Source organism: Chelmon rostratus, chromosome 21 (assembly GCF_017976325.1).
Source record: "Chelmon rostratus isolate fCheRos1 chromosome 21, fCheRos1.pri, whole genome shotgun sequence".
Lineage (NCBI taxonomy): Eukaryota > Metazoa > Chordata > Actinopteri > Chaetodontiformes > Chaetodontidae > Chelmon > Chelmon rostratus.
The window spans coordinates 6,425,644-6,446,315 of NC_055678.1; the positions used below are offsets into that span (position 1 = coordinate 6,425,644).

Here is a 20,672-nt window from a genome sequence, read left to right on the forward strand (position 1 = left end):
TGTATTCTGGATCATTAGATTGAATTTTATGGGTCCTTTCAGTCATCAGCTTCTCAGCAGCTGTTTTTGGGAGCATGCTTTAACATTTTACTGCCAGTTTTTATCTAATTGACGGTAATGGTACTATGTTTGTAGCGTTGCTAGCTGGAGAAGGAGGAGATTTTATCCAACCCATGAAGAAATACCTCACCCTTCAGTTCACCATAAGCACTCAAAATCATCAAATCTGGAGATGCATCGTTTTCACTGGACAGGAAGGGTATGAAACACCGTGCAAGGAACTTCAATTTGCACTTGAGTAGAAATACTTAGTTACATTCCACCACTGCGTTCCCCTTGATTGACGTGTCACAGAGAGAAAAGCTCACCTGCCTCACATCACATAATGATCTCTCTCTGTTGTCATTAAGGCAGCAGGCACGATGCAGATGCCCTGGAGGAGCCTCACGTAGATGTTAGACGCTCATTAGTTTAATTAGTTACACCTGTCTCCCTCTTTAACCTTCAGCTTCACTAATACTTTATTTTAACCACGTTGGCTTTTAATATATTTCACTTTATCAGATGCAAGTTGCAGAAATGATGTGTAAACTGGAAGAAAAACACGGATGAGCTTGATAACTTCAGCGCACCGTGGAAGTGAGCTTGCACAACAACAGCTGATGGGAGGAGTGAGTAATGACAGCGAGCTTGTAAAACACGTTCCGCAAACCCGCCAATCCAGTCGGCTTGAGTCCGTGCAGCCTGAGCCGCAGATCAGGTCTCCGCTCCGCGATCCACCGCCGCATTCCTGCAGGCATTCCCCCCCGCAGGGAGGCGTTTCAGTCGGACTCTGCTGCTGCGGCGAGCCGCTGCTCAACAGGCGGAGAAGCAGACCGTTCGGGATGGATGCTGCGGAGGGAAGCGTCCCGGTGAGCCGGCTGGAGAGGAGCAGCCACACGGCGTTCATAGACAACAACACACTGTACGTCTGGGGTGGTTACCAGGTGAGAAACGTTTACCTGCGCAGGTATATCTGCGAGGAGATCAACAAGTCTCCATCGCCTCTTTCTGTACTTAATGTATCCTCCAGTTACTCCACCACTCTGTACAATGACACGCTGAAACGAGCCGTTTACTTATTTTTTTTAAATAAATTCTGCCTTCATAAAGGTTAAAATGTTGTTTTTCTTGTTTTATGATCATTTTAATTGATGTATTTGATGTATTGATGTGTTGTATTATAATGAGGGGTTATTTATTTACTTATTTTGCCACTATTGATATAAGTGAGATGCAAAAAAAAAAAAAAAAAAAAAAAAAAAAACAATTCAGCAGTAACTGCAGCTAACTCCAGACCATAAAGTTGTATCAACACCTCAAATGCTGTGTAAATTAAACCACTACAAACCCCATACAGGTGGGATTTATTGCGTTAGCTTTTATCAGCTTTACCTCATAAACTGGAAGCTCGGTGTAGGTCTGCACACAGAACAGTGCTCACCTGGAAAACATGCAGAAATGTTTTCAAAAGCAGCTTGATGACAGCAGAGCCGGAGGAACGAAGCTGTGAAACTTTGTCTGCATGAACATGTTTGAACAAGAAAACATTTTTCAGCCATATCTTGTGGCATCCTGACTGTTGCCATAGGGACAAAATGTATGTACAGTCCGCACTGGAGCAGAAAAATGCCATTCCAGTTAGATTTTGGTGTAACCTAGAGGCTGCGCCTTCGGAGGCTTTATTCAGCAGATAAGGCTTCAAGTACGCCGTGTTTTCAAACATGACTTATCTCCTCTTTTTTTCCCTCACAGGTGGTTGCTGCAGAGGACGTCATGTTGCCCAGTGATGAGATATGGCTCTGTGATTTAGACAGCGGGACGTGGTGAGATAGAAAGAAGGCTGATACGAGCACTGTGTCTTCTTGACATCGAAGCTGTGGATGTCGGCTGAGAGCATGTTTGTTTGATAAAATTTAAAAAATGGAGAAAAAAAGAGTACACAGGGTTGAGAATTTGTCTGTAAATGCCAAACTAAAAAAAAACAACAAGTAAACAAGTGTTTACTTCTGTCAGTCAAACCTAAATCTGACTATGTTTGAGTTACATTTGTGTGTGTGTGTGTTCAGCTTGTCATCTCTTCTTGGTGTGTGTTCCTGTGTGACAGGGAGCGGAGGGAAATCGCTGGAGACAAACCACCAGACTTATCAGGCTTCTGTGGCGCTCATGTTAACGCCACACTCTACATCTTTGCAGGATGTGGCAGCGTGGGCTACACGAACAAGGTGAGTCGCAGTGGACCAGCACGAGCCGGGCCCCTGGTTGCAGGTGAAAGCAGCTCGGACTCAGTTTGAGCCCCCGGCGTCTCATCAGCACATCTGAGCATCCATGCAGAGCAGTGGTCTTCCTGAAAGGTCCAAACACTGCGTATAAAAGCCTTTAACAACATGACATACCTTCCACTTCTGTCTGCTGCACGATACACACTGTATCTGTTTATAACCGGTTTCACAAGTTGAGACCAAGTTCCAGTCAAAGTAAAGATATTGGCTGGCATGCCATATGATGTTGCACAACTTGTCTCTATTATGAGGTCATTTAGAGGTACAGATTTCTTCTGTTGTACAAAATAAGTAGTAGCCTAAGTAAATTTGTGGAATGACAGTCCCTAAACCCAGTGCCAATTAGAAAATGCTAACATGCTAACTCGCCAAACAAAGATGGCAAACATCAGCACGTTAGCATTGTCACTGTGAGCATATTAGCTGAGTTAGCTTGTAGCTCAAAGCGTTAAGCATTAGGCATTGCAATCTCCTCTTTAAAATAAAAATGGCTGTTTATCTAGTTAACCAGGAACGTGCTTTGCATGTGGTGTTCAAATGCCTGATCCGAAGGTGTGGTTTTGTCTTTTAAATGATTCCAGGCCCAGAGTGTGAACTACAAATATTTAGTTTTTCCAACTCATCTGGTCTGATAGCTGAGACGGGTGGAACCTTTTTTTTTTAAAAAAATAGAGGTAGACAACAGTGGCTTTAAAGATGAGAAGGTACAGATGAATCTTCTCGGTATCTTCAGGGCCAGAGCAGGAGGAAACCTGTTTTCTAAGCCTGACTCGTTGATAAAGACGATGGGCCCCTTGACTGATCTCATATTTTGACTTCCTGTTTGCAGATGTTCAGCGTTGACCTCACAGAGCAGCGCTACTTGTGGAAGACAGTGACCGACACCAAGGGAACAACACCCTCACCGCGGAACAAACACTCCTGCTGGGTGCACAGGGACAGGTCAGTGCTGCTGGGTCAGAGACGGGGGTCAGTCCGGCCTGGGCAGAGACGGGGGTCAGTCCGGCCTGGGCAGAGACGGGGGTCAGTCCGGCCTGGGCAGAGATGGGTCTTTTGTCTTGCGACATTCATCCTTTTCTCAGAGGCAAACAAACAGCCGTCCCTTCCATATCCTCCATTGTTACTGTGTTTGCGTCACGTTGAAGATGATGTCATGGCGTCGCTATGACGATCATCTTAGACTAAGGTGGGACAAACGAAATCAAGAAATGTATCTGGTACCAAACGTGAGCCGAGCTGCACCACGCAGTGGAAACACGGCGTCAGTTGAGGGATGTTTTGAGAGCTGGTGTAAGATAATGCTGAAAAAGGAAAAGATTTCTAAAGTGGATTTCATCACGTTCTTCTTGAGATTTTTCACAAAAGTACTTTTCTGTACTTTCAGATGTGAATTAATGTTATGAACTCATTATTTTGTCCTTTTATTCTTGCTGCAGATTAATTTACTTTGGTGGATATGGATGTAAGACTGTAGGGGAGGTTCAAAACACGTCATCAACGAGCTTCATCGTAGAAGAGATGTCCTGGGTAAATAGAAAAATTATGCTAATAACAAATCATAATGATGGTAAAATAAGACATAAAAGTAATAACATACATCACAACAGCGGCTTCTTGTGAGAGAAAATGCTTTAAATTGATTACTGTCTGCACACTTTATCACTTTATAAAGCTTTATCTGTAGCCTGTTTTTTCCATTTTCCATTCTTGTCTTTTAGACAACAATTGGAAATGCATTATTGAGGTGCTGGGGCTGGAACAATGAAGTCAATGTCTTTGACACGCATACTGCCACATGGAGCATGCCAAAGACTCAGGTGAGCAGAACGGCATGACCTTCTCAAACAAATGGAGGAATGATTGTTACAAAACGATGCTTAGACTGTTGTTTTTGTTCTGTCCAGGGTCTCGTTCCGGCCCCCAGAGGCTGCCACGCTAGTGCTCTTCTGGGGAACAAAGGTTACATCTCTGGTGGCGTGGTGAGTTGACTTGATGTCTCTGAGCCGCTTCTGCACACTGTAAATATAAACGGCATATAGCCGAAATATGTGGACGCCCTTGTCCGCATGCTGTTGTGAACTTGTGGTCTGAGTTCCAGTCAAGTCAAAATTTTAATCATCACAGCATTCTGCGATATTCCAGACAATACTGTGCTTCTAACTTTGTGGTAACAGTTTGGGGAAGGTCCTTTCCTGTTTCAACATCCCTTTCCTGTTGTGACGTGACCATGCGCACATGAACAAAGCCAGATCCGTAAAGAACTGGTTTTGTGTGGGAGACTGTCTGTCTGCTCAGAGCCCTGACCTCAACCCCATCCGCCAGCTTTGGGATGACCAAGAACACCAAGCGCGGGTCAGGCGTGATCACCCAGCATCACCTGTGCTCCCTGCAGCCAGGCTCCAAAACCTCACACAAAGCCCGGAACCAGAAGCCGATTAATGCCCGTAGTTTTTTAAAGAGCTGTTCGGCAATCACACACGGGTGAAATATTCGGGTGTCTACATACTTTTGGCCATATTGTGTGTCCAACCATGTAAACGCCTGCAGCCTTTTGACTGCGCATACTCAGTATTGTAAAGATGAGTGAACATGCTTGATGAACCGCTGGTGTTTACTCAAAAACACGTTTGCAGGAAACTGCAGAGCTGGACCTGTTCTGCCTGGACCTGGAGACCTGGACCTGGACTCAGTTGTAAGTCTTCCTTCATTCGTCACACATACAGTGGCAACCTTTTTGTACTACAGGTTTGATTTCTCCTGCTTTTCATTCCAGCGATTTACCGCCCTCTGTTGCATTCTGCTCTGTGTGTGTTCTGCTTTCCACCAGCGACCTCTCCCAGTCCTGCACACCTCTGGGCCGCTCTATGTTCACCATGACGCCCGTTTCAGATAACACACTCTTCATATACGGAGGTCTCGGCACAGATGGAAACACTCTTAGTAAGTCTCAGCCGCAGAAGAAGCAGCAGTCTACATTTGTTTGTGGTTGTTTTGTGTCTCCTTGTAGGTGTGTCTCTATGTGGTTCTCTTGTGTGTTTCGTGTCTCTTTTGTAATGGCTTAATCTGTCCAGGACAAGTTTGCCCAGGACATTTTTTTTAATGCAACTCTAAAAACAAAAGACACCATCGTTGTTTAAGTGGTTTGTGCAGCTTCTATCATGAACCCCTTTTTTGCTAGATGATGCCTGGCAGTTTAACACTGGGAAGAGAGAGTGGACCAAAATGGCTCACCCACACGAGGACAAGCCCAGGTAGTTCATTAAAATGCTGTATGATAATAAAATGATTTTTTACTCCTAGAAATTCTTTGCTACTGTTCTTGAATAAGTTTTATTCCTGTTGAAAGCGTCCAGTCGTATCTGTCATAATTTCAGCTCTAACAGTCGGTGTGTGTTAAACCTGACAGGTGATTGTAGCTCACAGTGAAATCAGACTGTCGTTACTTCCTTGTTCACCGAAACGCTGGTCCTCCTCAGGGTGTGTCACACAGCGTGCCTGGGGAGGGACAATGATGTCGTTGTGTTCGGAGGAAGCAGCAACATGCGAATCCTCGTGGACTCGGTATGTTAATGTTAATTTTCCCAAACTGTAACAGTTGTTATTTGAAAGCTTTATTTTTAGCTCCACATCAGCGTCTTAGTGAGTAAAACATAATGCAGCATAATCTTTTCCCTTTAGGATTGTGCAGACGTCTGCGAAACACTGCAGAATTACGCCTTAAACCCCTCTTTCCTTGTATATTATTTAACTTGTGCAATTTGTCGAGTGAACCAATTATAGCTCGGCAATTAAGTAAAAGTGTTGCATAAAGAAAGCTTAAGTGGTTTAAAGAATCAAAGCATGGCACACAAAAAAAAACTGCAAAGAAAACGTGTATTTTATTTGTCGTTAAGGTCAGAGCAGGACCGGATTAGTGAAAATGTTGCCCCTTGTGAAAACAGAGCAACAATCTGCTCAGGGAATTATACAGAAATGCTAACGGGATCAAAATGCTAACATGCTTTTGTTTAGCAGTTTTAACATGTTCAGTCTTGGTTTAGCCTGTTAGCATGTGCTAATGATCAAAACAGAAACACACACACAGAAGGCCTTAACAGCTGAAACATGTAGGTGTGCTTGTGTTTTAGTTTAACAGTCGTGCTTTATTAAAGCTGCTTTTAATTCACTACCTCGGGCTTATTTAACAGTTCAAAACAAACACGAACACCTGAGGCTGACAGCAATGTCACCAGCTTGCAGGTATTTGATCAGAAACCAAGGTCTTGGGCAATGTAAACACTTTACCTCATGGTGTGGCTAGAACATAAATCAGGGGACTATCGGAGTCCTACAGATTCATGATCTGGGGAATGTATGTGCAAAATTTTACGCCAAACCATTCAGTAGTTGCTGTTTGCAGCCCACATCAGTGCCAGTGAATGCTTTTCATTAGAAATAACAGTAAAACAGAAATAATACCAGTATTTCACCTGTCGTCTACGCCCATGTGATCATTGTCCATCCTCTTATCAGCTAACTGTCCTGAGGGCTCCATCGCAGCATCACTGCAAAGACGTGTTCATCTTCCAGACCCAGCCATACTCCCTCTTCAGGTGCGTCCCATGGTTATGTCTGATGATGGCACCTACGGTCCAGAATATCAGCTCTGAATTCACGTTTTCGTGTGTGTCATTCAACATGGCGGGGAGCTGTTTGTTCTGTACTGTCTGCTGTGTTAGCGGCTGGTCACATGCATTTCTTGTTGGCACGGTGTATTGTGTACAGTGGCAGCATGTGAGAGCATGTTTGCATGGTTTTGTTCGCACATGATTAAGCTGTTTTAATTAAGTCTACAGAGAGGCTTTAAAGACTTGTAGCTATTTACACTCACGCTGAGCTGTGAGCTGGTTCATATTAACAGAGGACACAGTGTTCTAATGAGCTTTGCATCAATATACCTACGTGAGGTGATAGGCAGCGGCTTGTTTTGTATTTTATTCAGCCTTGTGATTAAAATGTTAGTGAGCTGCATTGTCTTCATTTGACCCCGAGAACACTTTGTGTGATATGAAAGCTCATTTTCTGGCGAGCCAATGTAGTCAAAGAGTTGTTGGGTCACTTAGTTTTTGATGTCACGAGTCATTTAAAAGAGAACAGTTGCTTCTGTTATGGTGGGTGTGCTGTGCCATGTGTAGCAGGAAGCTAGTCAAGCTAGCAGTCTGCAGCCATGCTAGCCAGCAGTGCTTTCTGCTAAATGCTAACATCAGCATGCTAACAGGCTCACAGGCCCAAAGTTGAGAAATCTTAAGAAGTATTCAGATTAATCCTGAGATTACTATGAATGTATGCATTCAATTTCGTGGCAATCAGGACAGTTTTTAGAGACGTTTTCTCTAAAAACAAAAATGTCGACATCACAGTGGCTCCACAGGAAAAAGTCAGTATCACCAGAGTGAGTAGCACTGATCGTCAGGGGACTGTGAATGTCCGAGAATTTAATCTGTACATCTAGTAGATGTTGATATTTTGGTCTGGACCAAAGTGATAGACAGACGTTGCCATCCCTAAATCCAATTTAAAACACTTTTAAATGAGCAATTTCCTTATGTGCTTCTTGCAGGCTTTTGGTACTATTTTCCATTAAATTAGGGAGACACGCGTTCATGGTTTACAGAGGATGAATCCTGCTTTTGTAAAACATCAGTCCGGGAAATGAGACCAGAGTGTATTTTTCTAAATATAGTTTAGAGCCACTGAGCAATCTGTTTTTCTTTGCTCTGCAGATTGTGTGAGGACGTCATAGGAAGAAACCCGGAGCTGTTTGGGAAGCAGCTGAGCTGGCTGCCATCAAAGCTGCGCATTAAAATCGATAAGCGAGTGGCCTTTTTCTCTGCTGCGACGCCTGTCCTTACAGCTTGAAGACACTTTTTAGAGCGAGGAGATACTGAGCCAGTCCATTATCACAACCGTCTGTGTGTCACGAATGTCTGTGTTTAATGATTTTTTAAAAAAACTAAAAACCTGGTGCTAAAGTTTCATTTCAAGTTACGAAATGTCATTTGTAAATAAAGTTTTTGGCCTTATTTTAAATAACCAGTTTAGATTAGGTGAAATTTTACTCCATAGAGTGATTTGATGATGTGCAATCTGTTTTTGAATAAAGGTATTGATATGTTCTATTGTACTGTGGTGTTTTATTGTTTCCTAAATAAACACAAAAGAAAACCATGAAAGCAAAATTGTCTTTTAAAAAACAAATTTAACACATGCAGTGAAATATTCCATTAATGAAATCATCTTACATGATTAACTCAGATGGACAATATTCCCTCTCAATATAATAAACAAATGTTAAATGAAGTTTAGAAAATGACAACTCATGAATTCTTTGGTTCAACTGCAGAAAAATTCACAATTTACACTTGAATGCATCTGTTTCTGTCGGGGCTGCACTTTTCTGCTGAAGGACGTGTATGAAAAGGTAAATTACCTGAGATAAAAAAAAAAAATACACGTGACTTATTGTAATAAACTGTAGGTTTATTTAATATTCTCTCTGCTTTCCTCTCTTACTTCCTCTTTTGTGGGTTTCTGTTAGACTTTCACTTCAACCTTTAGCATCACTGTTCCTCCCTAAAGTGAAATGGCTAATTTCCTCTTTCAAGAACCCATAAACAGCACATCTTATCTGAAAATCACATTTCTGACAAAAAGACAAAGCAGTACAGTTCAGGGAAATTAAAAGTTTTTCATTTGCAAGATTTTGAGAAGCCTGATTGTGTTTGGTGATTGCAGATTCACATGACAGCTGGTGCTGGAGGTGGACCCACAGGTGAGTTTGTTTCACACAGGTCGGACGTAGTTAGCAGGCAGCAGGCCCCGCTGCCCTGTGCGCTGGTTGCATCCGAACATCCACCCCTCGTCTATCGGCTCCACGTCCAAGATCAGATCGCCTTCCTGGAGAGAGACTTCATCTCCCTCTGCTGCTGTGTAGCTGTACACGGCCTGGTAACGTTTCTGTGGAGGTGAATCAAACACACACACAGGAATTGAATAAACGAGGCACACACACATGCACAGGCAGTGTAACATAAAGACCACACAGAGTCCAAACTGCTTCATTTGCATTGAATTTCCCTACTGAGTGAGGCATACACACACACACACACTCTCATGCACCATATACACACACACATCCACAGCACATCTAGCAGCTAGCAGACACTTAAACCACATACACATACATTCACACAACACACACGAGCAGAGGAATGAACACACGCTATGGGCGTCATTAAAGGAGCAGTGTGTAGGATTTAGTGTAATCTAGTGGTGACATTGCAGATGGCAACCAAATGAACACCCCTTGCCTTGCATGTGAGAACCTACAGTGGTCGCAACAATTTAAGTCAGTGTTTGATTTGTTTATTCCGAGCTACTGTAGAAACATGACGACCTTTGTAGAAGAGGACCTGCTCCCTCTGGAGATATAAAGAGCTCATTCTAAGGTAACGAACACACAGCAGTTCTTATTTTCGGGTGATTATACACTAATGAAAACATAATATGTTGCGCACTGAACCTTTAAAGAACATCTGTATGAGCTCATTTAAATAAAAGACTGCAACAATATTTTAACTTTATATTGAAGTTATTAAAACGATTAATGAATGAATAAAAACATGCTACACTATATGGCCAGAACTATGTGGACACCTATGTCTTTTTTACCTCTGTACACTTCTGGTGCTGTTTGTTTAGAGCGTGAGTGAAACCCCTTTGTTCCAATCACAGGAAATCTTAATGCCACAGCAGACAATCATATTTTAGACAAATCTGACAAAGCCCTTGTGCACAAAGCCAGGTCCATAAAGAAATGGGTTGGACCTCATGAATGCTCTTGTGGATGAATTGGAGCAAATCCCGGCAGCCAGGTCCCAAAGTCTTGTGCGGTGCTTTTCCAGAAGAGTGGAGGAAGTTATAACAGCAAATGAATACCCATTGTTTTAGAATGAGATGTCCACATACTTTTGGCCACACAGTGCATGCTTATGCATTACACTTACCCCTCCACTAGGTGGTGCCACAGCAGCAGGACGCATCTGTCCAAGTGGCTGACTGAATGACTCGGGGCTGGATGGTTGCACTTCATGTCAACACACACACACAGTTAATATATATACACACACACACACACACACACACACACACACACACACACACACACACATATATACAGTTAAATGTGGTTATTTAGCGCAGTATGTCTCAAAAGGTGAACAGATGAGCCTTCTTACTTTGTCTATTTTCAGGAGGAGGTGCGTCACTTCGAATCCTGCTCTTCTCAAATTCTTCATGGTATTTTATCTGCACACACAGAAAGCAACACACACACACGTTAGTCAAGGTCTGTGTGAGAAGCAGCTCACCATTTTAGGAGGTGCTGAGGGGTGGTGCTTCCTGAGGCACTTATTTCTGCTGCAATGGCAACAGTTTTAGTAGAGAGGAAACCTCCAAATGTCAAACAGCTGAAGACCTCAAGCAAGTTTTCAGATCTGTCGCGTTTGGTTTCCTCTTCTTACAACAACAAAAATGCGAAATGTACCAATAAACATGGATCTACTTTCAGTCACAGTTATAACTGCACAAAACTGTCAATTCATTGATTCTTGAAATAGATTTGCGTTGTGCACAGAAGGCTCCACTGCCGACCTCTTTCTTCTTGATACTGTTGGACATTTCAGTGAAGAGAAGCTCAGCTGATGAGATGCTTGAGCCCACCAGAGGACAGAGAGGACGGCCTTCATGAGCCTCCGTGACATAAATCAAACACAGCTCCAGCTTTTCAGGGCTGGAAGAGGAAAACTGCATGTCGAATAAGGTCCTCAACCGACCTCAGGAGGAGACAACCAGGAGAGAATGATGGGGAAAAGACAGGAGGAACTGAAAAACAAAATAAGGAAGGGAGAAAGAAAGGAGAGGGGGAGGATGGGGAAGAAAGAAAGAGAAAGAAAGAAAGAAAGAAAGAAAGAAAGAAAGAAAGAAAGAAAGGAAGGAAAGAGAGAGAGGAAGGATGAAAGAAAGAAAGAAAGAAAGAAAGAAAGAAAGAAAGAAAGGAAGGAAGGAAGGAAAGAGAGAGAGGAAGGATGAAAGAAAGAAAGAAAGAAAGAAAGAAAGAAAGAAAGAAAGAACAGAGAGATAAAGAAAGAAAGAAAGAAAGGAGGAAGAAAGAAAGAAAGAAAGGAGGAAGAAAGAAAGAAAGAAAGAAAGAAAGAAAGAAAGAAAGAAAGAAAGAAAGAAAGAAAGAAAGGAGAGAGAGAGAGGAAGGAAGGATGAGAGAAAGAAAGAAAGTACAGAGAGATAAAGAAAGAAAGAAAGGATGGAGAGATGAAGAAAGAAAGAAAGGAGGAGGAAAGAAAGAAAGAAAGAAAGAAACACAGAAAGAAACAGAAAGAAAGAACGGAGGGAGAGATAAACAGGGGCTGGAAGAGGAAAACTGCATGTCGAATAAGGTCCTCAACCGACCTCAGGAGGAGACAACCAGGAGAGAATGATGGGGAAAAGACAGGAGGAACTGAAAAACAAAATAAGGAAGGGAGAAAGAAAGGAGAGGGGGAGGATGGGGAAGAAAGAAAGAGAAAGAAAGAAAGAAAGGAAGGAAGGAAAGAGAGAGAGGAAGGAAGGATGAGAGAAAGAAAGAAAGTACAGAGAGACAAAAGAAGAAAGAAAGGATGGAGAGATGAAGAAAGAAAGAAAGAAAGAAAGAAAGGAGGAAGAAAGAAAGAAAGAAAGGAGCGAGAGAGAGAGGAAGGAAGGATGAGAGAAAGAAAGAAAGTACAGAGAGATAAAGAAAGAAAGAAAGGATGGAGAGATGAAGAAAGAAAGAAAGGAGGAGGAAAGAAAGAAAGAAAGAAAGAAAGAAAGAAAGAAAGAAAGAAAGAAAGAAAGAACGGATGGAGAGATAAACAAATAAAACCACCAGTGGAAAATCAGGTTAGTGTATTTTGCTCTTTTGACATGCAGCTTATCACCCGTCATTCCTGCAACCAGCGCTCCCATGAGAGAAAAAAGAGTTGGGGTGTGTGTGTGTATGTGTGTTTCAGTGTGGTGTGTGTGTGTGTGTGTGCAGCAGAGAGCGGACGTTCACTGTGTGTCCACAGCTGAGAGACTTTGACCATATAGGGCAGCTGCTCCTCAGTGGACGGGGAGAAATGTCTGAAATGTGCTGTGTGTCTCTGCAGGGCTGCACTCTGACATCCTTCACTGCTGTGTGGACCAGTTCTTGCCCGTGTCTCGGTTCGTGGCCTGAACCCCTCCCACAAATCCACCATCCTGCCCTGAAATGGCTCCTGTTGTTGGAGCACGATGTTTTCCTGCTGCTTCTCGGGGAAATGGCTCGACTCGCTGCGAGCATCTGGCCCTGTCATGCTTGTTTTTTTTGTCCCTTATGGAAAAAAACACTCTGTGCTCCATAATTTGTGGAACAGCAAAGCCGTTATTGCAGTGAGATTGACCAGATGTTTAGCTGTAAAGTCAGATTCGAGGGATTGTCGAAGTTATGAAATCAGTTTGTTCTGTGGATGAATTAACCTGGTTTCAGACGTTGGTACGGTTAATTAGAGGAATTGTTCGATATTTTGTCAAATATGCTTTATTCACTTTCTTGTCGATTTAGATGAGAAGAAAACATGCATATTTCTTCAGTGCTCTTGAAATTTATTAACTGTTTGTAGCAACCACTACTGCAGCTCACAGAGGTGGAAGAAGTTCTCAGATCAATGCCAATACCACAATGTAGAAATACTCCATTACAAGTAAAAATCCAATTTTAGATGAACAACATCAGTGTGTATGCAGCATTTTACTGTTGCAGCTGCTCGAGCCAGTTTTAGCTGTGTTATAGATAGATAGATAGATAGATAGATAGATAGATAGATAGATAGATAGATAGATAGATAGCAATATATACGGTACAGTTCGTTTAATCCGTTGGTTCCCAACCTATGGGCTGGGCCCCTCCAAGGGGTCACTGTGGTAAATTTGAGTGCCCGTGAGATAAACAAAGAGGAAAGAAGAAAACAATGTTCTGAAACATGACAAAGGGCCCAAACCAAACAGCTTTAGTTGTAACTCACAAGCCAAACAGGCTGGGAACAATTGCTTTAATCTTTATAATGTGTATTATTTTATAAGTTTATCATATGTTTTCTCACATGCAATCATAACCTGTAATTCTAACTAGTGTCTATACCTGAGACGACCCTGTAAGGTGTTTTTCAGGCGGACTGCACTTACATCACTGATCTGGTCTTGCGTCTTCTTCACTCTCTGCATCTCTGGAGTGTCGACCACCACGCTGAAACCTTTGCCCTTGTTCTTTTCAAAGTCCTCCTTGTAAAGAGCCTGAAATGGACGGTTAATTAGAACATTAAAAAAAAACAAAACGTAGTTTAGAGGATTAGTTTGATATTTTGGGAAATAGGCTTTAGTCGCTTCCTTGTTGACTTACGCCTTGATGCTAAATATGAAACTACAATCAGTGGCTGGTAGGCTTAGCTTAACCTAGCAGGAAACAGAAGAAGAGCTAACCTGGCTCTGCCTAAAGGTAGAGAAATCTTCCTCTTCGCACCTCTAAACCTCACAAACGAACACATGATCTTGCTTCTTTAATATGAAGACTACCTGCAGTCTTGACACTTCCTGGAGACTCCAGGAAGTCACTGTGCCTACCCAAGAAATATTCCAACCCCCCATAACTCCACAACTGTTGTTTTTAAACTTTTGTATGGGGAATGAGATACAGCTCAAGCATTAGAAGTGCTAGTCGGCAGATTTTGTTTCTCTTTAGACAGACCCAGGCTAGCTGTTTCTTTATGCTAAGCTAAGCTAACTGTCCGCTGCCTCCAGCGTCATATTTAGCCCACAGACATGAGAGTGGTGTAAATCCTCTCAACTAACTCTCAGCAAGAAGGCGAATAATCTTATATTCCCATGGTTCCTTTAAGATTGCTGACAAGTTAAATGACACAGTTGCAGTGAAACAGTTTCATTCGGTTTGTTATGATTTGAATTCATGCACACTTTCATTGCACAGTTGAAAACACGGAGTTCTAGGCTGCATTCATGGTGTGTTGGTATCTCGTTGCTACAAAATGCTAAGCAACACAGCGACGCATGTCCTGCATGTAATTCCCACTAGGACAGTGTTTTTTAAACTTTCTTACTCGTGACCCCACAATTTGTCTACTTGCAACCTATTTGTTACAGAATACCCACCTATGAACTGTGTGCTGTTTTCATTTTAATTTTAAGAGGTCAAACTATATGATATTTCACACAAACAAACAAACAATTAGAGATTAATCTGAAAAATATACAGAATATAAAGCAAAAACTGTCCCTTTCTTATTTGTAGGATTTATTTTGCAGGTCGGGAACAGTTGCACTTTATGTCTTGAGTGAGTCAGCAATGATAAATTCAACCTAACCTGAATGCAGCATTGGATCAAAAACCACTTAGTACCAATTTAACAGGCAAGTTTACATGTTAAGAGACAGATTTCTATAGAAGTGCATGCAGGCATGCAGACACATACACATACATGTACAGAGTTAGAGGCTGGACAGACGGCACACCAAAAACTCTAAAACTGAAGAAGAAGAAGGTCAGTCAATGACCGGTTATGACTGTAGAGACTTGACGAAGGATTGAAGATTCAGTGCTATTAGATTACTCGATACTCAGGGGTTTCAGAGGCGAACCAGACGTACGTGACTGATCTGGTCTTGTGTCTTCTTCACTCTCTGCATCTCCGGAGTGTCGGCCACCACGCTGAAACCTTTGCCCTTGTTCTTTTCAAAGTCCTCCTTATAGAGCGCCTGCAAATTTGTAATTCATCAGGATTTAAGAAACTCTGTGTTTGACATCAGACTGAAGGGATTAGGAAGACCCCTTAGCTGAACTTCTCAGCCCATCGAGCGGTTGTATCCTTCACAATGTCAATAGCGAGACTATAAGGTTAGATTTTAAGAGGCTGCACGCACACTTTTACTAAATGTGAATTTACACAAACACATATTCTATGCTTTAAACGGCTATTTGTCAAATTCGCTTGTAAGTTTGGGTCTGGGGGAAACAGTTGCAACATTAAACAAAGCTGAAATGTTAACTTGAAAGTAAATCTGACATCCACACACATTTCACACACACACACACAAGTGAGTCATGTTCTTGCTATGAGGAGTATGCGGCCTCGGTGAGAGAGCCTGACTGGCGAGACTTTTATGGTTATAAACAATGAACCGGGTTGGTTGGATGAGACGAGAGAAAAGGACAGAGAGGAGGAAACGGCTTTCGTTGTGAGTGTGATGATGGTGTTCGTATCAGTCGTGCAGCATAATAACATAGTTATGCTACATGATAGTTTAAAAGGGTTTCGACCAAAAATGGAGCCACTCTCGCCTTGTCTGTGTGGTTGCATCAGCTTGTTGTTTCAGACATTTGGAGTCTAGTTTAAGAGTTGTACACATTCTGCTTTATTTCTTTTTACATCCTGTGTTTCATGAAAATAACTTGATTCCTTAAATAGTTTTGATTCACGCCATGAGAGCTCGACGTTGCTGTATTTTCCCCTGTGAAGAACATCCTGTGGTCGCTGGATGGGTAGATGTGTGCTACTTCTGTAGTTCCCACCAAACGGTCATGCTAATGATTCACACGTGTGGTTTGTTTGCTTAGTGCATGCTGACACACAAACAATCATAAACAGGACAGCGGTGACGGATTTTAAAGAGAAAGTGTGATGAAAGGAAACTGAACTGTGCATAATAGGATGCATGTTAACGGACTGGTTCAAACAAATTACAAAAAAAATATTTTTCTCACTTATCCTCAGTGAAGACTTTCTATATTTGGTTTGTTTTTATCTTAATGTTTCCAGGTGTTGCGATATCTCTCTCTAAGATTTTTCGCCAACTATAATACAATGGGAGTGAATGGATTTTAGTTTGTGGGGCTCACAGCACTGACATTTACATTTAAACAATTAAACATCACTCAGAAAGTGTTCCCATTACTCTGGATAATCGACAGAAGCACAGTCAACAGTTTCCATGCGGACTATTTTTCTTGAGGAAGTAGTTCCAATGAAAACTGCTGCTAATTTATCAAAATGCAATCTTTCAAGGCTTTGTGCAACACAGAGAAAATCCATTTACTTCCACTGATTTGAGGTGGAGGCAGAAATATCACAAACCTGGACAAACAAAGTCAATATCTGAGGGTAAGTAAAATTAGTGGTCCTTCATCAGCGAAAAAACCATCACTTCTGTAAACAGTGCATTAAATTTGTCAGTAGGCTATTTCTCTGTAGCCTTGATTGCTTTTCTAGCAAAGAGTGTCATCAGTGACGAAGAGCATAATGAAAGTGTTCTGTCCATCACCGTCTGCATATCTAATTTTGACAAAGCAGTACTGCATGTGATTTACATATAATTGATGAAAACTGAAATAAAAATGGAAGGAACGGGAGAAACAAACTGGTCAGGCAGCAGTAAACACGCTAGCAGCTCGCCAGCAATAATGCTAACGCGGCTACCTCCCGTCAGTCATGTGACCCTCGTCGAGCAGGTTGTCGTGGTCAGCCGGGCGTCTTCGAGCTAGAGCCAGGAGTCGAATAGCTTAAGTGTAAAGCTAGGCTAATCAATTAGCACATGACTGGAAGCAGCTAGCCCTGGCTAGCTCTCCAAAATTCAACAACGTTTCAGACTGACCGTTTGCAGGACGGAGAGAAGCTTCGCCTCCAAATGTTGAGTGACAAGACAATCCCTGAGGTTAAATTAAAACTGCAAAGGAATCTCTTTAATTTTGCGTGACTTGGATGGTCTCCTGCCGCGACACAGACAGACGGCTGAGAGACGGAGTCAGATAGAGAGGGAAAGATAACCACGATGACGCAACAAGATTAGGACAAGTGTCTCTGCCGGTGACAGAAAGCAGAAAGCGAGCAGGAAGTACAGCGGAGACAGAGACGAGGGACCTGCAGGGGGCTCACCTGGCTGTTGAGCATGCTCTGTTGTTTGAGACGCAGGTTCTCGGGAGTGTCAGTCACGATGGTGAAGGATGTTTTGGGGTAATGCCTGAAAGAAAAGAGGGGAATGACAGAACTCTAATCAAATGTCTTTTAAAGCCATGTCGGATCAGAAAATATAGTAATCATGAGTGCACACTTTGAAAAGAAATATGTTTTGGTATGTTGCTGTGTGGTCAAAAATGTGCAAATATTTGCATGAATGAGGTATTTTCTGGAATCTAATGAGGCAAACTCTCATTTTCGGTTGTAGCGAGGAACTGATGCGATCACATGATTAAACCTGTCAGCTCACACTTTTCCATCAGCTTCCACTGCTCATCTGTGCGTCTCACACAAGTCGGGAATACATGTTTACTGGTGTTGTGAGGTTTCTTTGTGATGAAAAAACCAAAAACCTCCTAAAATAACTATTTTTAACTGCTTCTGCATGGTGATAAGATTAACTTGAATTTTCACAGATAAAAGGGATGAATGAAAGATGTAATGCAGATTAATTATGCAAAATATCGTAACTTTGTGGTCACAGTTTTATAATAAAATGGCACCTTTGAAAAGATAATTGAGAAGTGTTTCCACACAGAGTCAGAGGTTATTACTACTGTAAAGTGATTTTAACCATCAGGTTGATCAGTGTGGTGCAAACACTCACATACTGCAGTAAGGTTTCTTCTCAAAGCCTTTGTAGGTCGTCATGCTCAGCGCCATCTTGCATACCTCGCAGCTGAAACAACCTTTGTGCCAATACTTCAGAGAGGAGGAGAGCAAAAAGTCAGAGATAGAGTGTAAAATACTGAGTTCAGTGCTTCAACAAAATGAAGATCTCTCCACCGGAATAAAAATGTCCTGGTAGACGGCTTTGAATTGTGAAAAAAAACCCTCTAAATTCTTATTCAGTCTTGCTGATTTGACTTGGTATCTGCTAAAATAAGAAAAGAGGACTTCAGTGTAACTTGCAGTGACAGAGTGGGAAAATTCCTTCACTGAAAGCACAGCTGTTTCTCTGTTTCTCATCTCTGCACTGAACCAGTGCCAATAAGAGCGAGTTATAGTGTAGAATCACCACATGAGAATGAACATTGTTTGTTTGGATGCATATTAACACCTGTCAACAGCCCAATTCAAGTATGGATTAAGGTGGTTTGCAGTACTCCAACTCCCCCAGTGGCCTCTTCACATGATTTATGTGATAGTGTTTATGCTGTAAAACATGTGTGAAAACATCTTAGAGTCACGAATCAAAAAAGTCTTGCAGTGTTTAAGCCTCTCTGTTGCCTGTGCAAATAGAAAAAAAAAACACTTTCCCAAGTGGCTTTACTCTGTGAACTTTGTGGTTTCGGCACCACCTCAAAAGGCTGGCGGATAATCAAGCTTGCCAGACGATTGCCTTGACTGTGTCTTTAAATTAATCAAATTAAACTAGACTGTTGTCTTTATCTGGTTACAGTCACATTATCAGAGCACATTTTAACCAGCTGATACACATGATGAGGGACACACACACAGATACATACAGTATCTAGTATGCACTCTGTCCTTTTTTTTAACAATCAGAGGTTCGTGGTCAGTGCTTATCTACTCAATGTATTTTTTCAACTCATCATTGCCTTAGTGTGTATTTTTGTGTATATACAGTATTTGTATAAGTGTATCGTTTGTGCATATATGTGAATTATGTGTTACTTATGATAATTCCACACAATGATAAAGCATCACAGAGGGGATACTATGGCATGAAGTGTACAAAAAAAGTTCAAATTACATATTATAACAATAACAATAACAATAACAATTAGCCCTACAAAACAGTTGGCGACATGAAAGTAAACATCATGAATGACAAAATTACTGACCATCTTCAGACTTTTTAAAAAGCACCTGATGACTTCTAAGAATGAATATTAATTTTGCTTGAAGGAATCCTGCTCACTCTTATGTGAATTGAAATCAAAAGACAGTCAGGAAAAAGAAGAATATATAGTAACTTGTGCTAAAGGGATATATATATATATATATTTAAAGGGATGTGCATTCTACAAATATATCAAACTTTTCAGGCTGGAATATTAGTTTTAGTGAATGGGGTTAGTCTTGTATCACCTTACCTTATCAAGGCAATTAATTTTTTCTGTGGGATAAACTGGTTTATTGCATCTTCCACAAGGCGGATTCATGATGGCGCAGCAATTCCTCTCACCACCAAATCCAGTAAAAAGTGTTCAGAGGTGAAGTCCAGGGTGTGATGATCTGCCGGGAGACGAACCGTCCACCTCTCCGCCTGCAGGCATTTCAATTAATATACGAACGAGACCTAAAGGCGAGGAGGAGTCACGCATGGAGCCTTCACAGTACCATCACAAACCTTCGGACATATTAGTTTCTTTAAGTTACCAGACAGGCGTTGCAATAGCGTGCAGATTGTCCATACGTGAAATGATTCCGAATCAGATTTTTGAAATGCATGTTCAACAATTTCGATTTCTTTTGATATTTTTCATAATTTAAGATTAACTGTGTAAAATCACAACGGCAACCAAACCAACTGTTGTCACATCTCACGTCGCAAGTGAATGACGGACTTTAGCGGCGCACCTGAAGGCAGCAACAAATGCATGACGGAAAATCCGTAATAACCTTAAAAGGAGCAGCAATTTACTCTGAATATTAAGCAAATACAATATCACAATCTAATGTAAAAGCGCTTAAAATACGTTATGGACAGACTGTAGTCACATATATGACGGCAGAACTGTAAGAGTTCAGCGGGAAACAATGTAAATGATAAAACATCCTATGGCCGCAGGAGAGCCCCGAGGCTCAGTTAAAGTTGACGTCTGTGTCGGCTACCTCTGCCGGGCAAAATCAATAATTACAACCGCATTAACCGTCTTGTTTCTACTGTGAACGTTAGCTAATAACTATATTTTGGTACCGTTTACCCTGCTACGGCACGGCACAGTACCGCAACACATAAACGATAAACGGATATTGAATAGTGAAGTATACATGACTTACCCTTGAGTTCGTCATCGGGGGTATAGCTCAGTGGTAGAGCATTTGACTGCAGATCAAGAGGTCCCCGGTTCAAATCCGGGTGCCCCCTCTTTTCTATATTCTTCACCTTTTACGTTATAGTGTTTTCATGCAAAGTAAATGTGACTTCACATTACGCCAACAAAAGATAGTTAACCGCTATGGTAAAATTCCTACCCGCGCTATGCTGGAAATCATGTTTTTGTACAATACACATGTATTCATATTATTACTCACTTTTATTTTCTTC

The 20,672-nt window shown here is 41.7% G+C and overlaps 2 protein-coding genes and 1 non-coding gene across 4 annotated transcripts; 2 read left to right on the forward strand and 1 right to left on the reverse strand.

Annotated features, from left to right (window-relative positions):
* The first annotated feature begins 723 nt into the window (after positions 1–723).
* Positions 724–8,484, forward strand: LOC121624583 (kelch domain-containing protein 1-like). The gene is made up of 13 exons (XM_041962357.1): positions 724–986; positions 1,795–1,865; positions 2,147–2,264; positions 3,151–3,263; positions 3,758–3,848; positions 4,040–4,138; positions 4,226–4,300; positions 4,955–5,013; positions 5,149–5,261; positions 5,500–5,572; positions 5,798–5,882; positions 6,834–6,913; positions 8,084–8,484. Exons 1-13 carry the CDS (start codon positions 885–887, stop codon positions 8,217–8,219), a joined length of 1,215 nt encoding a protein of 404 aa, XP_041818291.1. The 5' UTR covers positions 724–884; the 3' UTR covers positions 8,220–8,484.
* On the reverse strand, positions 8,469–19,805 carry LOC121624584 (LIM and SH3 domain protein 1-like). Of its 2 annotated transcripts, XM_041962358.1 has the most exons (8): positions 19,495–19,805; positions 18,042–18,136; positions 17,354–17,438; positions 15,072–15,179; positions 13,596–13,703; positions 10,598–10,667; positions 10,367–10,446; positions 8,469–9,317 (listed from the first exon to the last, which is right to left on the reverse strand). In XM_041962358.1, exons 1-8 carry the CDS (start codon positions 19,561–19,563, stop codon positions 9,144–9,146), a joined length of 789 nt encoding a protein of 262 aa, XP_041818292.1. In that variant the 5' UTR covers positions 19,564–19,805; the 3' UTR covers positions 8,469–9,143. The 2 variants fall into 2 exon arrangements, with proteins under 2 accessions (XP_041818292.1, XP_041818293.1); XM_041962359.1 differs by lacking the exon at positions 15,072–15,179 and having other exon boundaries at positions 8,470–9,317; positions 19,495–19,803.
* Positions 19,806–20,420: 615 nt separating this feature from the next.
* trnac-gca lies at positions 20,421–20,492 on the forward strand. Its single transcript has one exon. It is a non-coding gene; the product is annotated as a tRNA-Cys (tRNA).
* The last annotated feature ends 180 nt before the right edge of the window (positions 20,493–20,672 follow it).

Excerpts from the sequence above, each read along its gene's own strand:
- LOC121624584 (XM_041962358.1), bottom strand. The coding sequence starts at position 19,563 with ATGAATCCGCCTTGTGGAAGATGCAATAAACCAGTTTATCCCACAGAA. Across the intron at positions 17,439-18,041 it reads AAGAAACCTTACTGCAGTAT|GCATTACCCCAAAACATCCT; the intron begins GTGAGTGTTTGC and ends CTTTTCTTTCAG. Across the intron at positions 10,668-13,595 it reads CGCAAGACCAGATCAGTGAT|ATAAAATACCATGAAGAATT; the intron begins GTAAGTGCAGTC and ends CTGTGTGTGCAG.
- LOC121624583 (XM_041962357.1), top strand. The coding sequence starts at position 885 with ATGGATGCTGCGGAGGGAAGCGTCCCGGTGAGCCGGCTGGAGAGGAGC. Across the intron at positions 1,866-2,146 it reads GATTTAGACAGCGGGACGTG|GGAGCGGAGGGAAATCGCTG; the intron begins GTGAGATAGAAA and ends CCTGTGTGACAG. Across the intron at positions 6,914-8,083 it reads CAGCCATACTCCCTCTTCAG|ATTGTGTGAGGACGTCATAG; the intron begins GTGCGTCCCATG and ends TTTGCTCTGCAG.